The 18,795-nt window shown below is 44.8% G+C and overlaps 1 protein-coding gene across 2 annotated transcripts in view; it reads left to right on the forward strand.

Moving 5' to 3' along the window:
• The first annotated feature begins 16,477 nt into the window (after window positions 1-16,477).
• Window positions 16,478-18,795, forward strand: part of klf5b (Kruppel-like factor 5b) — a 4,142-nt gene continuing 1,824 nt past the window's right edge. The window contains exons 1-2 of one of the 2 annotated variants that reach the window (XM_034562557.1): window positions 16,478-16,710; window positions 18,548-18,795. The exon at window positions 18,548-18,795 is cut by the window's right edge and continues 668 nt beyond it. In XM_034562557.1, the coding sequence (XP_034418448.1) occupies window positions 18,560-18,795 (236 nt within the window). In that variant the 5' untranslated portion in view covers window positions 16,478-16,710; window positions 18,548-18,559. Of the gene's footprint in view, window positions 16,711-17,549; window positions 17,912-18,547 lie in introns of those variants that run through there. The other variant, XM_034562556.1, reaches the window with a different exon arrangement.

The following is an 18,795-nucleotide window of genomic DNA, read 5'->3' on the forward strand; positions in this document are numbered from 1 at the left end:
TAGTATTCCGAGTCAGCAGTGGAGTAATCAACTTAAACACAGAATCATAAATCATCATGAATAGCGCTGTCACAACCAAGCCATTAGCCTCGTGTTTTCTCCCCGGCAACCTCATGGAAATATCTGCCACACCGATCCGTAGGTTAATAGGAACAGAAATGGCATTTAGAGTCTATTTGGATCAAACGTTCTGCGGGCTTGAAAGTAGAACTTTGCTAATTTGCAGGTAATGTGAATTGATGTAGTGAGGGGTTGGGGATAGTTCGGGCCGTCGAGTCAACGCGGCGACTCTGCGCTAAAAGAACGCAAAAAAGGGGACTTCGAAAGCCGCCGCTTCGTGACAAGTCCTCTCTCTACTGTACATTATGTGACCACGGGGCCCAGCGGTGGCTAGATATGTTATCAGGAAGGGGGTTGGGTAATCATGTTTGCTTGCTGTGACCTTTGTCTTCTGTTATTAATTATGGCTGACAAAAACGCAATAAATTGTGGGACCTTAGAGCCGCAGTCTGAGAACTCGCAGGGAGCAACCTAGGTGATCATAACACAATTCAAAAACAGCCATGTGTTTGTCCGTAATGCTGCAGGTTGTTAGCACCTACATTGTAGATTAGGTCTAATCCACTGCGAGATTGTTTACTTATTATCACTTAATGCCACATTTATTTCAAGAATCGGCACAAAGTGCTTTGTCAAAGTTTGCAACATCTATATCAATATCAACAAGTGCCCTCGCAGTAAATAGCTTTTTAATTGCAACTAAAGTGAACGAATTAGATACTAAACAGTCGGTTAGCGTCAGTGAAATGTCTTTCACACAACAATACCCAGCAAACTTGTCAGAAATGCTGATAAGAGGGCCGATCCTGGGCGCTTACACGGCATTAATCAAATAGCAGGTCTAATTAAAAGCGCTTTAAACAAAGCCTTTTTTTTTCTTCTAAATGTTGCCCAGGTATGGCAATAATTTTTGATCAGCCAAGCCTGGAAGACAAATAATTAGAACTGCCACGGCGGCCTGATGAGTGATGTCAGCATCTCCGAGTGACCTTCCCCTGCTAATTAATTTTCATTCCAGGGAAAAAAGACCCCGTTGTTGCACATTATTAATTGAGTTCATGAAAAGATGCACCTGATTAATTTTTGTTGATAATACTTGTCATTCTCGCCGCCGTTCGTAATCATTTTATGGGTTTTCATCTTAGTGTTTTTCAAAGTTGATCTAAGTCATCTTTGCTGGAGATTAATTCTTCCAAAGTAGAGCTGCCCTGTCCCACCAGACAGCCGGGCCTCAAGTCTGTCTCACTTACATGCCTGGTGAGCACATGGTTCCACTTTATCAGCATTTGTTTATTCTTTCTTTTCTTTTTTACCCAACACATTTAGTGTGAGCACACTGTGAGAGTAAGTCACAATAATTAACCTTACCAATTAATGATTAACTTTTATTACCAAACTATGTTATGCATACAGTATATAAAATATTAAGCTGCCACGTGAAATAAAGTTGTGGCATCATAATCCTTTATGTCACAAATCCAGTAGGCTTATTGCTGATTAGTGATAAAAGTACGCACCACAGTAGAAGATGCCAGGAGAGACTAGCAACACTGGGATAAATGAAAAAGGCTGTTTTAACGTGTTATTGTTCCCCCAAACTTATAGAAAAGTTACAGAGCTATCGCCGCGCTCTTTATGGGTCAATAAAGAGCCTGTTTTATCGTATATATGATGGTAATGAAGACACATTTTGTAAACCACCTTACAATAATAACACAAAGATATCTGCTTAGAACGGACGCCATAGTTTTCTAACAGCTAATATGAAATGGCAAACAATTCGTAAAAGTTAAGTGAAATTGTGGTGGAGATTTTGTGAAATGCAATGTTTCAGGTCAGCTGGGCGTTCCAGACTTTAAACAACCCTGTAATAAAGAAAATGCAAGTGGAAGGGAAATACAATACAATCGTAGTACAATACTATGAGACTGTATTTTACAACACGATCACGAGATAAGCTTCAAAATTGCCTGCGCTCAAGTTACATTGCCGGTTGTTGTTGCATTGTGTTGTGGCGAGAAAGGGGGCCAGGCTCAACTCTACTGGTAACACAACCTCCCATTTTCTCTGCATTGCCAACGCGCTGGCCTCATTCTGGCTAGTAAGATGATGGAGTTCAGGAGGAAGCCGGCACCATGTGATACTGATGTACCGTCCACAATTTGTCCCCAAAAGCTGGCAGCAGCCCCCGCCTCCGCTGTCGTGAGCTGTGCCATTTGTCATAGAGGCAGAAGAGATTCTTCTTTGGGAAACATGAAACGTGTGTGACTGTCGGGTTTGGGGTTTGATAGCTGTACTGAATACAGTATCAGAGCTGCGTGACTGGTGTAGTGGCTTTCTAGAGTTAATAACTATGAACTTATTTCATCTGTTAACGAGTATTACCTTGACCTGAGGTTGACTTCATTTCGGGGATGGGGCAGCTTGCCAACACTCTTGAGCCAGGTGGCGCTGCAGCCGCTTTGCTCAGAAAATCCCAAACACCGCAATTTTAAAGTATGTTGTAGTGTTGGGATGTTAGTATAACCACGCAAACAAGTGTAAGGAACATACACTTGGTGTTGTGCTGTATTTTCATTCACTTTGCTGAAAGGGACAGTTCCCCAAAACAAAATGCATGTCTTTCCTCTTACGGTTGCATGACTGGCTAGCTAGTGGCCACCGCTCTGCATTACGCTCATACAACGGTTACGACTGATAACGACCCACGGTGTCATCGCAGAGGGGTAGCTCCCTCCCTCCGGTTCCCCCCTCAGGTCAACACTATTTAGTCTGTCTTAAACCGTTAGCTTCGAGCCTCCAGCCCGACCGTCACCATGTTGAGATCCGCGTGGCAGCAATCCCTCAATCCCAGAATGGCTCTGAATTTGGAAATTAGCAATTTGAAGGTAAGTCCACTCTTTTGAGCAGACAGACAGCCGAACTAGGACAAAGTCACATAACACGTACAAACAGGTCCATTGAGAGCAAACAGCAAAATCCACCGTTCGCATTATTGTCTTTCAATAATTCAATAGAGTTGCAATCCTACAGTCAAAGTGTCCCTGGTAGACATGAAGGCTCACAGCCACGTGGTTGAGGAAAGTGTGATTAGGGCGTAAGCTAATAAGTAATTTGATTCAGTGTTAAATGTATTATAAAAGCATGTGAAAATATTGCTGTACATTCTAGTGTAAAGCTAAATGTACTGTGGTTAAAAAAATAGCATGGTAATTTGATAAATATGACAGTATGATGGCACAATAGTACATTTTACCAATAAAATGGTATTGTACCATTATTGAAAGGTTTCTTCCATGGTTCAACAAGAGCAGAGCACTTAACCATTGATGACTACATTGCTATTAACAGGCTGACAAAAAGGTTCCTCTAAATCCTGAAATCAGTTGCTTTCCCCACAGCGAATGAGTACCTGTGATGTTGCGAGGGAGTTGACGGTGAGGTTGTGTCACCTCATGCGGTGAAAATGTAATCACCCAATAAAGTATTGTGAGCCGTAAAGGTGAATCAACACCTCTCTGTCACAGTCTCAAAAAAAAATGTCATATTGTAAGTTTTACCAAGTTCAGATTTATGGCCGGGCTCTTGTGCCGGGTGGCATTAAATTGTACAGCAGGCTATAATTTCTAGTCACTGACTGTAACATATTTGGACTGTAAAATGTAAGTATTTGAATATGGTCAATGTTCCATCACATCGCCTTTGCATCTCACCATCCTGACCAAACTTTCTGCAAAACCAGTATATCTTAATATATAGCAAGAATACGCTGTGTTGTTCCCTCATATCAGTGTGATGCTGGTTTTTCTTACCTGTGATGAACCGAATGAATGAAATTGTGGCATGGCAGGTCCTCTGGAAGCATTTTGTAGAGTGCTTCTTGCTTTCTGCTGTGGGTATTGTAGTCATGTATTTTTAGTAAACAATGAGTGGAAAGTTAGTCTTCATAGAAAACAAAGAGGGGATAAGCTAACCTTTGAAAGAAACCAACACAATGTTATTTTAGGTTGACAATACTGCCATTGCAAGTTTGACAACTTAATTAACTTACTTACATTCAGTATCAGCTTTCACTGGGTATCTAACTTTTTAAGCTAACGTTAGTTTCGCTAACATTGGCTCAGCAGGTTTTCCGTACCTTTGTGATACTTGTACTAGCCTAGCCAGGCTTTTAATGTTATTTACCAGGTGAATACCTTTTAAGCTAACACAAGCTGAGGTTTCTTAAGCTCCCGTTTTATGGCATTACTGTAAGAATACTACTAATAGAGCCGTAAATATTACAATTGTTTAAGCACAAACCACTATAGGTGACAAATACAGCTACATTGTATATGGAAGCAGTTTTGTACTATGAGGACTGTGACTTGCTGTGTCATGGCACTGTTTGTGGCTTGGCTGTTACCATATGACTCTTGCCTATTTACACCATGACCACCTACCCTGGCCAGTGCCATGCTCTAGTATTCATGGTGTAGACCATGGCTAATACTGTGACACATTACTACAATAATATAGCCTGGCATGGTAAAAGAAAATGCCATCCAACACTTTTTGTAAGAAAATTATTTATTGACAGGTAGGCTTGATATTGGCAACATTAAAAACAAGGATCTGTACTAATGTTGTATTATTGGCACTTTACAGTAAAGTTTAAACTTGTGCATCAGTGGACTACAGTAATATTTGCTTCTCTGTCTACTTATATGATATATATTAAATGTGTATGTTCTAAAGATAAACAACTATACTTTACACCGAGTGCTTACATTACTTCATTGTATGGGACCTTTGTAAATTCAGATAACTAGAATAGTTAATAACTGTAATAGTTTGTACTACAGATCACCTTACATAATACTGTAAAGCCCCCATCACCATTTAAATGGAATTTGATGTTACATTTTGCATTTTGTTTTTGTCTTCATTTCTTCAAGTTGATAAAAACCATAATAATCTCAAGGATCGTGGGTGATCTGAGCTGGACAACAGTCTCCATGTGTATCGGGCTTGAGCTTATGTCTTGTTAGGTATCAGTGTTCGTCACTCTACTACGTTATAGCTTTTTTTTTAAAACATTTAGACTGCTAAAACAATGCATTGCAGTTTTTTCTTTTTCCCTTTAATTTTTTTGTTATTAATTGAAAATGCTTTTACAGCCACAAAAGCCTGCCATTGTATGATAAGCTACGAATGTAAAGAGGTGTCTGAAAATCCATTTAGAATTAATAATACCACAACCATTCTGCTTAATGAAAAAAGTGTAATTTATCTGTAAAGGCTCAGAGACGTCTTTGAAATGCAAGATGTCACTGAGCTGGTATCAATGCAGGACTCCTAATGGATACATTGACAGTGCTGCGGTATTGTTCTTGACTGCAGCAAATTATGTGAATAGCTGTGCTTGTCATTGTTGTGAAACTATTAATAGATCTGTAATTATGGTGGGCAAATTGTTGATTTTTTTTTCTTTTCCTCTGCGGTATTTGATATGCTCAGCACAATGAGGAGATGAATTAGGACTAATAAACAGGTCTCATGATTCTGTCTCTAATTGGAGGATCATTATATCTCTTCCAGAGAGATGCCCACAGCTAAAGCCTTTAACAGCACAATTTCAAACAGGACACAAAAGGCCTTAATGAATACTCCTGTGACTTCGCACCGTCTCTCACAAAGCAAAGCACACATTCCGCTTTTCATCTTACACATAAGTTTCCTGTAATTGTTGGATTGAGGTGCAAGATCGATGCCGCTTCCCCATGGAAACTGCAATAATTATACCGAGGTTGTATTTGGGTCAAGAGCCAACGGATCATTTGAAGGTGCATTTGCAACTTAAGACAGCATTGGCATCATACTGGCTTAACTCGGTGTGTGTGTGTGTGTGCGTGTGTGTGTGTGTGTGTGTGTGGGGGGGGGGGGGGGGGGGGGGGGGTTGCCGAATGATATTGCTGGGGTGTATTTTCAAATGTTTTACAATGCCTGTACATACGCATTGCCATTACAACACAATAAGGAAAATAAGGAGAGAAAATGTCAGGCATGCTCAGGGATCATGTTGAAATCTCTTGGTGCCATTTGCCCCCATCAGTGCGGCTGATGGAGTCATTAGAGAGCCGCGGCGGGCTCGGCTCCGGGGGGGTCTCTCTCCTGTAAATCCCCCCCCCCCCCCACCCCCCCCCCCCCACCCCCGATGGGTGAGCAACCTCGGCGCGGCTCCTCTGCCTCCTCGGCACTTCACTAAAGCTAATAGGTCATAGCTGCGGAGATGGGTGACAAAAGCGCGAGTGTTAACAATGGATAATGTGAGAATGGATTGCAGTTATCTAGTGCTTTCCCCCCGCCTCTCGATTCAGAGCGTTTGACATTGCGTCGAGTGAATTTCAAGTGCAAATCACGTTGTTTTTCCTCCTCCCGACTGCAGCGACAGCAAGGTTCGGGAGTTTCTCCCACATTGCGCCGTATGACCTCCATGCTAATGGAGGAGCCCCTTCTTTATCTATTAGCGGCTAACGTGATCACCCTTGGACGGCTGCAAAACCAAAAGTGCTGAAATCGTCTAAATGACGAGCCGAAGGATCTGCCTGGTTTTTGCATATCACTCCCTCCTTCGTGGCTTTAAGAAAAAGGGTGAAAGAGGTCAGCGCAATATGCATATAATTTGGGGTTACATTGGAAGTTTGGGTTTTAAGCCTCTTGATGAAAGACAGCTATGAATAAATGTAATCTTTTCTCTCACATTTGGTCATTTGCTGAGGGCTAGGAAAAAGGTCTTTGTGTGCCTTTTCACTATTAATATTCCTTATTACTGTTCCTTGAGGTCCATTGTCCCTCTGAAACACCTTTAATGATACATCAATGTCACTGATTTCCAATATTTATTTACAGAAGTATAGCTTCACCTAACGTGCAATGTTGCTACTCATGCCCTCGGTTCATCACGGATGTGTGAACGGGGAAAAAGTTTAGGCCGCACAGGAGAGGAACTTATTTGCAGAGCAAGGGGAAAACGCAACGAGACGAGGGCAGACTGTCAAAGGACCGAAACGCCATTCATCTGCTAACCTGTTCAAGGTGTGCCTGGTTGATGTCCTCCTCCTTTGGTGGGGAACATATGTCCACAGCAGCTGTGCCACCGTGAATAGGCAGTGATTGTGCACTAGCTAACTGCATTCCTGGGAGCCAGGCCAAGTCTGAGTGGAGTGAGCTGTCCCATTTTTTCGATACGAGCGTCTCCTGCATTCCACCTGATTTACATGTCCCTCTCTTTCCACTCAGCGTTCACTCCGACCAAAAGAGAACACGACTTTTTGTTGTTTGTTTTTTATTCTGAAAAGGTGATCCTGAGGCATATTTCAGATAAATGTGCGTGTGACTTGACCAGGGGCGTGACTCTGTATCTCCTCCCCCCACACACACACACACAGTGTGACACAGTTTCATGGGGTGGTACGTGATAGAGGTTTGATTCACACTAGATTGTCCATAGGTCGGTGGAGGCTTGCCAGCAGTAAAAGCAAAAGACAGGATATGTATTGCTATGTTTTATTTATTTCAGAGCATTTCTGCAGGTTATCACCAGATAATATGTGACAAAGTGTATACCACACTGTAGCTTTAACACTGGCCCAACTTAATGACCTTAAATGATCGCATGAAAAATAATCTAGAGCTAGGCCTGTGTTGAGTACTACTCATAATATTTTAAATATGGCATTCACTCTCCCTACGATAAACTCAGACACCTGTGATTGTTATCAGACACTTGCACAGGAAACCCGGACGCGCGGAGGGGGCTGCAAAACGTAAACACGAAAGAGAAAAAAAGTCGGTTTGCGAATTGGAAATCTCATTTCTGCGTGGGATGACGATGCGGTCGCAAACAAACAATGGACGTGTTTGCGATATTTTGGATATGTCCTGTCGCACACCTCCTACGCCCCCGCCCACGCAAGGAACGAGGTCGTCGGACGAGCTCTGAATAGGACACAGATCCCAAAATAACAACCCACCCACCCCCCTCCACCCCATTCCCTTCTCTCTTAAACAACACAATCTTGCAAATCAAATCCCGTCTCTGCTCTCCCTCATTGTTTAATTTCTGCCGGCTATCTTAGATATCTCTGCGGCTGTTCTTATCTTTGACCTTCAGCTTGTTGCTTTGTCGTCGCCTCCCCTCTCCACCCACCCTACCTGCTCCCCCCCACCCCCACCCCCCAAACCCCACCCCACTCCAGTGTGCTGCGACCTTCAGAGGGGTGTCATTACTCCCTGACCCATTTGACGATCCCCTCATGTGGAATGTGCATATGCCGAATCGCCGCGGATCGGCACAGTATGGGGTTTGAGGTGAAGTACTTACAGAAATATGACTTGACACGCTTTATCAAATGGGGAAAGATGAAGACGAAACAGCTGCTGGTGCTGTCGTAAGCAATCTGGCCGTGATTGAATAAAAGTGTCAGGAAAAGGGCCGCTTGATGGTCTTTTGTTCTCCCCCATCCAGCTTGCTGATGTTAGTTTGAGCTGTCAGGAGGGAATCACAGCTGGGTGATTATCAATACTTGGAGTGACCTTGCAGCCACACTGCTACGTGCACGTATGTGTGTGTGTGTGTGTGTGTGTGTGATGGAGAGAGAGTGTGTGTGTGTGTTTGTGTGTGTGGCTCTGGCAGATTAAAAGACACAAAGTGGAATATTTTCAAAATAGTTGGCACACACAGACAAAGACTGGCTGGACTTGGAACAGAATTCTCTCCTCTCTAGACACAGTAAGTGGATTGTTCTGCCAACACGATAAGGGTATTTTTCTCAACATCAGAGCACTCAAAGTACCCCCAGCAAAAATGTTTGGGAGAAATGTGTCTCTTTTTAACCAACGCTGCTTTTGAACAGCTTTTTTCTTCTCTCCCTAATTCTCTTTAGTATTTTTTTTTTCTTCATTTTATCCCCCCCGCCCCCCCCTTACCTGTCCACGCCGACTCTTCACCCCCGCCACTTTCTTTGAGATGTACTTGGACAGCCTGTTTTCATGGCAGCCATTGACTGTCTCTGTTGTGATTAAGCAGATGTTTTATTGCGGACTGGAACAGTCATTACTGCCATAAACCCATCTGTGGAATTGCTTTTTATGCAAATTTACAAAGCATCTGCATAAATAAAGTTCTAATTAATACCTTTCTGCAAACCGGCGCGCTCTTTGATTCCTAAGTGTTGGTAATTGTGTACAAGCAGGTAGGAATCAACGCTCGCAGCATGAGAGGGTTTTGTTCCCCGTGTACAGCCGTTTGCGGTGTTAGTTTTATAACTCTTCGAGTAGAACGGGGAATGTAAAACAACCAAACGTTGTTCGGCAATATTTTACACATGTATAGATTTTTCAAAAGCCCACTGCTCAGCCTTTATTTAAAGGTGTACAGTATATTTACACACAATTAGATTGTGACAACCCGACATCGTTAAATATCGACGATTCTTTGATTAAGAATGAGCGTACAGCGTTTTCAATCAGGGCCAACATTTATGTAAAGTTGCAGTGAGCGGCATTTCTTTCTTCTATTCTTTAGCTCCCGTTGTAGGTTACAAGGGAAATAAACCAAAATCTGCTGCTACCGGTTGATTGGGAACTACTGAAGAGTAAAGTTTCCCCGAGAACATTAAGGCTGCTTTATAGATCCCTTTGTTGTGAGGGTGCCAATGGAAGCTCATTAATTTCCCCAGGTTTTTAATGGGGAATGCTGAACATGTGGCAGGAGTTGTCTTGGCGGGACCCTCAGGAGTTGCGCCCCCGCTGCTGAAGGGACGCCATGCCTTTCTGATTGCCAAGACGTCCCTTTTGCTAAGTAATCCAGCGCATTTTATTTCATTTCATTTAAGAGGTGATTGACTATTTTTTTATAAACTCTTAACATGCCATGTTATGCCAGTCAGGTCTTTTTTGCCGTGTCCTCTTTTGTAACCCTAAAACGATATAATTATGTATTTCCTGCTTACATTCTCTCATGCTGATGGTCTCCAGCAAAGTATGTCGGCGTAACGAACGAATGCAACTCGCCGCAGCTTTGGAGCGTACAGTAGATATAAAAGCAAAAGCAACCCCCAAAAAAAAGGGCATTTAGAGTGTACTTGAACTTCCATTACCTCTGAAATCAGGAGAAGGAAAGACATTTTGTGGATAAAGAGGGACTTTGTTTCGTGATTAAAGGAGGCATCTGAGCCACGGGCGAGGGAGGAGGGGCTGCAGTCAGAGGGGTCAGGGGGGGAAATAAAGAATGGCTTTGAAAAGGTGAGTTGTTTTGCGTTGAACTTTTTTATTTTGTAGGCGATCTGGGAATCCAAAGGGTTCATCTTGGTGGAACTTTTTGACCCAAATCTGCGCCTCGAGCCGCACCGCGTGGTCAACGAGCGTTCTACGCCTAGACAAAGAGACATCTGACATTGAAACAACACATCACATGGTAGGTCTGGTTACGGCTGCTGCACATGTCGAAGCTGGTACCAATTTGCTTTTCTTCTCTTTTTTTTTTTAACTCGATGAAAGCTCTCACGGTAACAAGTGCAACCCGCTCTGCGAGAGAACAGCCTGCTGTCATCGGTCCGTCCGCCGCCGAGCCAGGACCAGCAAACCAACGCGGGCCGAGCCGTTCCGTCTCTCTCTCGTCGGCTCTCCAGATCTCGCAACTTTTAGCATAATGAATTTAGCGGGGATGCCTCCTCTACACAGCCCGTCAGGCCCGCCATCTAGGAGATTAAATTATGTCCATAGGCATTAAAGCTTTGATGCCGTATTTGGGCGGCGCGCATGCATCCATTTGCAAAATTCTATATAACAAAATTAAAAACACGGACACCTATGGAAAATGGCTTGGCACTAGCACTTAAACCTCGAGCACTCCAAAACAGTCTGCTGACTAATGCATTTCTAATCATTTCTGTGATCAATGCTAGCTGCTGTGCAATAAGATTAATCAGCCATATGCAAAGCAAGGATCACCTTGAACAAGAGAAAGAAGGAGGGGGGAGATAAAAGGACTGAGAGAAAGTGTCTCAGCGTGTTGAGCACACTCCACAGAAATAAAGCACACCTGCATTATTCGCCCTCTCTTTTTTTTCTTCACGCCATCGGTTCCATGTGTGTGTGTGTGTGTGTGTGTGTGTGTGTGTGTTTGAGCGGCATTACACCGTTGTGCTCCCCTCAGCTGTGCTTTGGCATCTGCGCGTGGCCATCTCGCTGCTGAATAGCTGCCTGATTATTCCGAATCTAAGGGAATATTCAAACAAGGCCGATAATGCATTCTTCCATATGATTCTCCGGAGCTGGGACAGCTGTTCAGCAGCTTTCGACGCCATGTTTCGGGGAAGGGGACAGATTTCTCCGCTCAATTAATAGGCCCCATTAAAAATCAGGGGGAGAAGTTTGACGAATGAAGCAGAGATCCAGTTTGTCTTAGACAGAAGGCTTGGAAATAACTGTGGCGTGTGCAGCTACAGTTTAACAATAAAATGGATGTTCAACTTCCAGATCAATGGCTACGCGGGATTTACATGCATTAAATATTCCAGTTTTGCAATAAAAGACAATATTCCTACGATTCTGTTTACGTGGCTAATGAAAATGAATATTCCACTAATAGTCTCGTTTACATGCAGCCGGGCGTATTCAGATCAACGTTGAACTCATTAAGCTAAACAAGAGGCTCAGGAGGTAGAGCGGGTCCTCTTCCAATCAGAGGATCGGCGGTTCGATCCCCGGCTCCTCCAGCCCTTGTCGACGTGTCCTTGGGCAAGACACTTGACCCCAAGTTGCTCACGAAGGCTGTGCTATCAGTGAACGTGTGGTGTGAACAGTGTTAGTTGGACCTGATGGTCGCCCCCTGCCATCAGTGTTTGAATGGGTGTGAATGGGTGAAGGGCATAGAGTAATAAAGTCCATCTCGTCCATTTGAGGAGCTCGCCGCATCATCCTACGTCCACGGCGTTCTCACAACGTGATGTTTATCCCGATGAAAAGTGGAACGGCAGGAACCCCGATTGAGACCTTTATTCTGAAGGCCCTGTACACATAAAGAATGCTCCTGAAACCCAGAATAATATCGACATGTCACACATGCCTCCAAAAAAAATGCGCCATTCGGAAGTCGGCCTAGTTCAGAATATGACGTTTACATGAGCCATAGCAAATTGGGAATATTGTCCTATTTAGGATATTACTGGTAGTCTACGTTTACATGCACACCAGCCAATAGTTTGCAAAGCTGGCGTAGAGATGCCTGCACATAAAGAAAAGCCCAAAATATCTGGTAGGAAGGAGAAACACCAACTTTTAAACATTATGAAGGACTTGTACTCAAACATCGCTACTACACTCACTGGGCCCGGCGATGAGGGCGCAGCATGGGGTCTTTTTACGGGAATTTGGAATATGCAATCGTAATAATATTGTCTCTACCGGAATAAGAACAACTGAATATTTGCTGCACGTAAACATGGTCACCGGTTTATGTATCGTAATGTGCTTCTGTAAGCACTCTAAGCCTGCACTACCAGAGACTGTGGTGTGGTTTCTTTCGAGAGGGGGGGGGGGGTTCTGAACAATAACTGTCGGTAACTTCGTCGCGTACGCAGTTTGTCCAAATCAAACAGATTACAACCAGGTCAATTTCATGAAACCTGCCCAGCAAGATGATAAAACTCTGGAGATCAGTGTTGCCTTTGTTCGCTCCGCTTTCGGGCCACACGGCGCTTTTCTGAGAATGCAGAGCGGCGCTGCCATGTGAAGTTTCAACTGGCAGATGGATTCCTTCAGTATCCCCATCTTTATCACCCCTCTCTCCTCTCTCTCTCTCTCTCTCTCTCTCTCTCTCTCCTCTCCCTCTCTCTCTCTCCAGAACAACGAGGAGGTTGTCCGTCCAAGGCACACCTGTAAGGTGCAGGCCCTCGACAGGCTTACCTCAGTGGCCTCTCCTGCTGTACTCAAAAGGCAATTATTCCTCCCAGAAGATAGAGCACTGTCAACTTCAAACAGAGGACATTCCTCAGGCAGATTAGCCTGGAAATTATGTTTTATTATTTGCCCCCCCCCCCCCCCCCCCCCCCCCCCCCCCCCCCCCCCCCCCCCCCCCCCCCCCCCCCCCCCCCCCCCCCCCCCCCCCCCCCCCCCCCCCCCCCCCCCCCCCCCCCCCCCCCCCCCCCCCCCCCCCCCCCCCCCCCCCCCCCCCCCCCCCCCCCCCCCCCCCCCCCCCCCCCCCCCCCCCCCCCCCCCCCCCCCCCCCGACGAATGAATCGGACTCTATTTGGTCGCCCTTTGTGGTGAAATCCAAGGACAGTTTAAATGGCGGAGGTATGTTTTTGGAGTCGGGGCTAATACTCTGGTTGTCTTTATGAAAGGGCAGCGGAGAGGATCAGATTAGGAGGCGAACATCGAGAGTCTTTCAGCGCCGCCGCCGCTATCATCCCGGCCTTCTTGTCCCGTGCCTGTAGAGAGGTTAAATTAAATGTCTGTAATAAATGTTTTTGGTCTCGCTGATGCGCTATGGCCGGCCATCAAACGAAAGCGGCGTGGAGAAAAAAGAAACCGGCACGGTGGAAGATCAGAGAGAAAAACAAATGAAGGGGCGGAAGAACTATGTCAGCACATTAGCAACATTAGAAACTGACTTGTTTCACTTAAACCTCAATTATAATGGTGGCTCAGAAACAATTATATTGATGAATGCTTTCGAAAGTTACTGTAATTAAATTATTCCATTTTAATTAAGGAATTATATTGAATTTCTCCCCAGAGGACGGCATTCGCCTCATCGACTGTTTTACAAACAGGAGTGCTCTAATGTTGTGTGCTATGGAAATGATTGCTAATGCCTAATGAAACTGTGTCAGATCAGATAAATGCTGCACACAGTCAACAAGCCAGGCTTGTGACACGGCCAAACTTTGAGACGACATAATACAGCCAAAGAAGAAATTATTGATTGTAGTTTTTTTTCTTCTTTTTTTCAAGGGCAGGCTTTGTAAAGCTGACATCAAATGAATTATAATTCCGAGAGCCCAGTCTGAGGTCTAATGGGGAATATATAAGAAAGTCAAACAAGATGTGTACTGAGCGAGCTTCTTAAAACGACCCTTCTGGTGTCAAAGCGGCCGCCATTCAAAAGGAAAACCATCGGTGTTGTTTTCAAATGAACTTGTTTGTGTTATCGAAAAACACATTCAGACGTTTAGATTAATGTTAATCGCACTAAATGAAAGTGTCAATTGATTGCACGGCGGAAGAAGGAGAAAAAAAGCATCCCATTGCTGTTTCCACTCACTGAAGGTAATTATAGCCGATATAAGACCGGGATGCATTAGCAGTGTTAATTTGATGGTTCAGCAGTACAAAGCGACACAAGGTAAATGCACCATTGATGTTCCACTGCAGCTGACCATTGCCCTCTGGTGGGAGTGCCAAGCACCTGCTGGAAGGTGGATATATATCTATATCTCTATATATATAGATATATCTATATACACATAGAGAGAGCATGAGATTTGTTTGTATTTCTGAACATCAGATCATTTCTGGTTATTTGCGGACAAACGGAGCTGCACACTATCAGTCATTAATCATCCTCACAAACAAAACACTCCAATGATCCAAACACTGAAAGGTATTTCCCCCCCCCACCCCACCCCCTTTCAAAATTAAAAAAATGAAAGATAATAATAAGCGCCTCGCTGTGCTCACAGTGGCAGTGTGCTGCATGTGTTTATTGTCCTGTCCCCCCTCTTGGCCTGGCCATATTAGTCCATGGTGAGAGGAGCTGTGATGCTGTAAGCACATACCGGGCATTCCCTCTCCTCCGCTGTGCAGTTGTTGGGCATATTGTGAGGTTTTTTTAATGCGCGGGTGGGGTGGGGGGTGGGGGGGGTTATGGAGGAGGGCTCGCAGGGCTCACATTCACCCCACTGCAGGAAGAGCCGCGGCCAAGAATGACAGTTGCTCCTCTTGGAGCCGAGACATCCACGGATTTAAATTGCACCCCGAAAGGTCAGCGCATGACAAGCAATCAATCAGCCCCTAATTGGATGATCAGCAGTCATTTGAATGTGTTTCGAATTGGACTTTTTTCTTTTTTTTTACTGCATCGTAAAGGAAATATGAATATGAGAGCACTTTTTTTTTTTCTCTCATTCTGATAATAGAAGAGCCTTGAAGAAGTTTTGATTGTGTGGCATCTCTAATATGTCATCACGTGGTTAACATAAATGAAACAAAGCAGTGTGTAATAACTAGTGATAATATTAGCTTTGTGTATAACGCATGTTTCAAAGAACAACATTATAGTGCTTTAACAAAAAATCGGTTCATTTATTGTCATTGTACAAGACGGTTGCTTTATTAGAAAACACACACATACGGACACTAAACAAAAGAAAACAAAACTATATTTAATGTAGAAGGTGGATCATGAATTTCAGAGACTCTCAGCCCGAGGAAAGAAACTGCTCTGAAGTCTGGCCAAGCTCGAATAACACAGTAACAGAAAGGTACAAGAAAAGAAAATAAGTCAAATTACAATGAAAGGAAGTAAAGATTAATGTTCAAAACAAATACACAACATGACGTTGAGTTACATGTAGCAGAAGGTCAAAAGATAACAATTTTGTTATGAGGAGGGATAAGACCCTCTGTGGTGCATCTTCACAGCTGAGGGGCCTGGACAGCTATGACCTGTCACTCATATGCAGTGGGTGGATATGATTTGTATGGCTTGGTAGGAGAAAACAAATTATATACAACACATTCATAGTTTAAAAAAATACATGTTTTAATCTTGAGCAGCCGAGTCAATCTGCATTTGTTCTGAAGTTGAACAAGATGTATTCAGGTACCCGATCTTACACGCACACCGACCACAACGAGCCACTGAGATGGTAAGTTCTGGAACCGCAATTGTCCTCATGTAAAAGAGAACCTGTGTGTGTGTGTGTGTGTGTGTGTGTGTGTGTTCTCAACACTTTCACAAACACGGTGGATTATCACTGTAAAACACGAGTTTGGCTCGAGCTGCACGATAAAGTTAAGTTGACTTTAATTGCAAATGTATTTATTTGTGTATACGTACAAATAATGGTGTAGTTCCTCCAAAGACTGTCGTCTTATTTAACTCACATAAATAATATGGTGCAAAAAGAGTTCCCTTGGGTTTTAGGCCGAGCATAAAAACGTGTTCAGTCAGGCCTGCAGTGGGTGCAGTCACAACGTTTTTAATAAGAGGACAAAAAGTGCCTGGAGAAAAATAATAACATGGATGGGAGTGGCAGTAAATGTCACAATAAAAAAAAAAAAGAAAAGATATCTTCTCATAATGAAATGCTGCACAGCCTCGTCGTTGCTGCATACTTGCTTCCTGTCTGAGCGTGTTGCCCTGGCACTGTGGGCTAATACTTTGACTTCATGACATACACCTGCGTGGGGGCAAAAGGCAGAAAAAGGAAAACCGACTCTAACAAGTCAGTTCTGTTCTGTTAAACTGAGGTACAAAGCAGCTGTCAGGAGGTCGGATTACCCATTCTTTTTCATCGCTGAGCCACATATCCAGAGTAAATATCGAGGATGTAAAGAGCAAAAGCTTACTTCAAAGCTCCCGCAAGGTCACCACAAAAGGTATGTAAAGAGTACCTGAATGCAGCATTATGGTTTTATTATACGCTTTGTCATAATGGGGAAAAGTTGAATGCAGGTCATCGCTGTGTGCTTAGTGTGTGACACACACACACACACACGCACACGGTGTATTTGAGTGAAATGCTGAGCTATTTTGATTGAAACATCGACTGGCCTGTGTGTGTGTGAGTGTGTGTGTGTGTGTGTGAGTGTGTGAGTGTGTGAGTGTGATTGTGAGTGTGAGTGTGAGTGTGAGTGTGTGTGTGTGTGTGCGTGCGTGTGCGTGTGCTGTGGCGTGCGTGCGCGCGTGTGCAGGCTTCGCTGTCGGCTCGGGAATGCTGGGCATCAAGTATGCGCAGTCCTGACAGACAGCTGCACCGCGGTGGCGTTTTTAACATGCCAGACCAGGACTGGAGGGGGCGGGGATAGAAGTGGTGATCTGAAAGTGGATTCAGTTGGACAGAATCTGAATGGATCCACTTTGTAGTTTCAAATCTAAAAGGTAACAACAACAACAACAACAACAACAACAACACTGAATAAACCCCCATACATATTGGCACTTTCATCCGCTTCAGCTTGGTCGGCCCTGCGGCCACATGAGTCACATGCGGCGGTTGAAGAAGCCACTCAGCCTGTTAAACGTGATCCATGCGGATTAAAACCTATCACTCCCTGACTCACCCACTCTGCCAAGTCCACTGAGCTTTCAGAGACGCTTCCTCAAATGCATCTTCACCCCCCCCCCCCTCTCCCTTTCATCCATTACTACCACGGGTCCTGTTTATGTTGGACACGTTCGGCCCCGCCCCTGCAGACGCGGCCGATATCACGCAGATGCGTAATTTGACGAAGCCAGCGGAAAAGAAGGGAAAAAAAAAACACGGGGAGAATGAACGTTTGACAGCCGGCTCTTTTTGCTCGCGCCAATCGGGTCGAAACAAAAGAAACTGGGGAGGAGAACAAAAAAAGAACAAAAAAAAACACACATGCTTGATTTATTTGCGTGAGAGATCTGGGACAGCACCTCCGCGTCCTAATGGCCGCCGCCGTGAGGAATCCCGTTTGGGTCGCTCCGGGGCAGGACGCGCAGTTTCTCCACAGGAGCGCCGCGCCGCCGCCAGCCGACGAGCCGGGACAAGTGCTCTGTCGCACGGGGGATGCCGTCCCGGGAACTTCCTCCTTCCACGATTATAACCTGGTAGGGGTGTTTCTGCTTTTTATTTATTTATTTATTCGTTCTCCTGCTTCACATCGAGCGCCACGTTGTTTTGCCTGACGCGCCGCTCTCTGCTTTTTTTTTTTGACGCAGAAACACTGTTTTCACGCAATTGGGACATCGGAGGCAAGCCCGCGGGCGCGCGTTTATTGCAACGCGTTGTAATATCCACACCTGAGCGTCCCAGCACGTGACTGCAATTATTATTTATGTTTTTATTGTATTGCTCCCATATAGCGTGCACCGAGTGGGTTCGGATCACAAGCGGCACATGCAAACGTTGCGCCCGCTCCGGGAACTTGCGAGGGCGCCGCACAGAGCCGCTGGATGCGCTCATGTCCTTTTCTTCTTCTTCTCCCTCACAGCTCGTGGAGAAGGGCGTCTGCCCCGATGCTTGTTAAAAAAAAAAAAGGCAGGGAGGGGTGGCGTCTTTTGATGTGGCAGCGTGTGTGCACTCAAGTGCAGGGCCCTGAATGCATCCCCACATGGATTCACACCAGTTAGGTTGTTCTGGTTAGGGTTCTGTTGTTGTTGTTGTTGTTGTTGTTTTTTCTTTTCTTTGCAGACGGCTCTCGCGTGTGTTTTAACACAACTTTACGAATGTCTTTTGTTTTTCAGTTTAAATCGGAGATGGACAGCTACCTGTCTCCTCACCAGCAGTACGCAGCCAACTCCAAAGTGCTGTGCAGGGAAACAGGGGCCCTGGTGCCGGAGCCGGCGCTCACCGAGGACTTTGGCCCCCCGTACAGCGTCAACATGAGCCTGCTCCTCCCTGACGTCACATATCCGCACCCGGGTCTCAACAGGGCCGTGAGACAGATCAAAACGGAGCCGTTGCACACCCTGATGCAGCCCAGCTGTCAGGG

Source organism: Cyclopterus lumpus, chromosome 21, assembly GCF_009769545.1.
Source record: "Cyclopterus lumpus isolate fCycLum1 chromosome 21, fCycLum1.pri, whole genome shotgun sequence".
Lineage (NCBI taxonomy): Eukaryota > Metazoa > Chordata > Actinopteri > Perciformes > Cyclopteridae > Cyclopterus > Cyclopterus lumpus.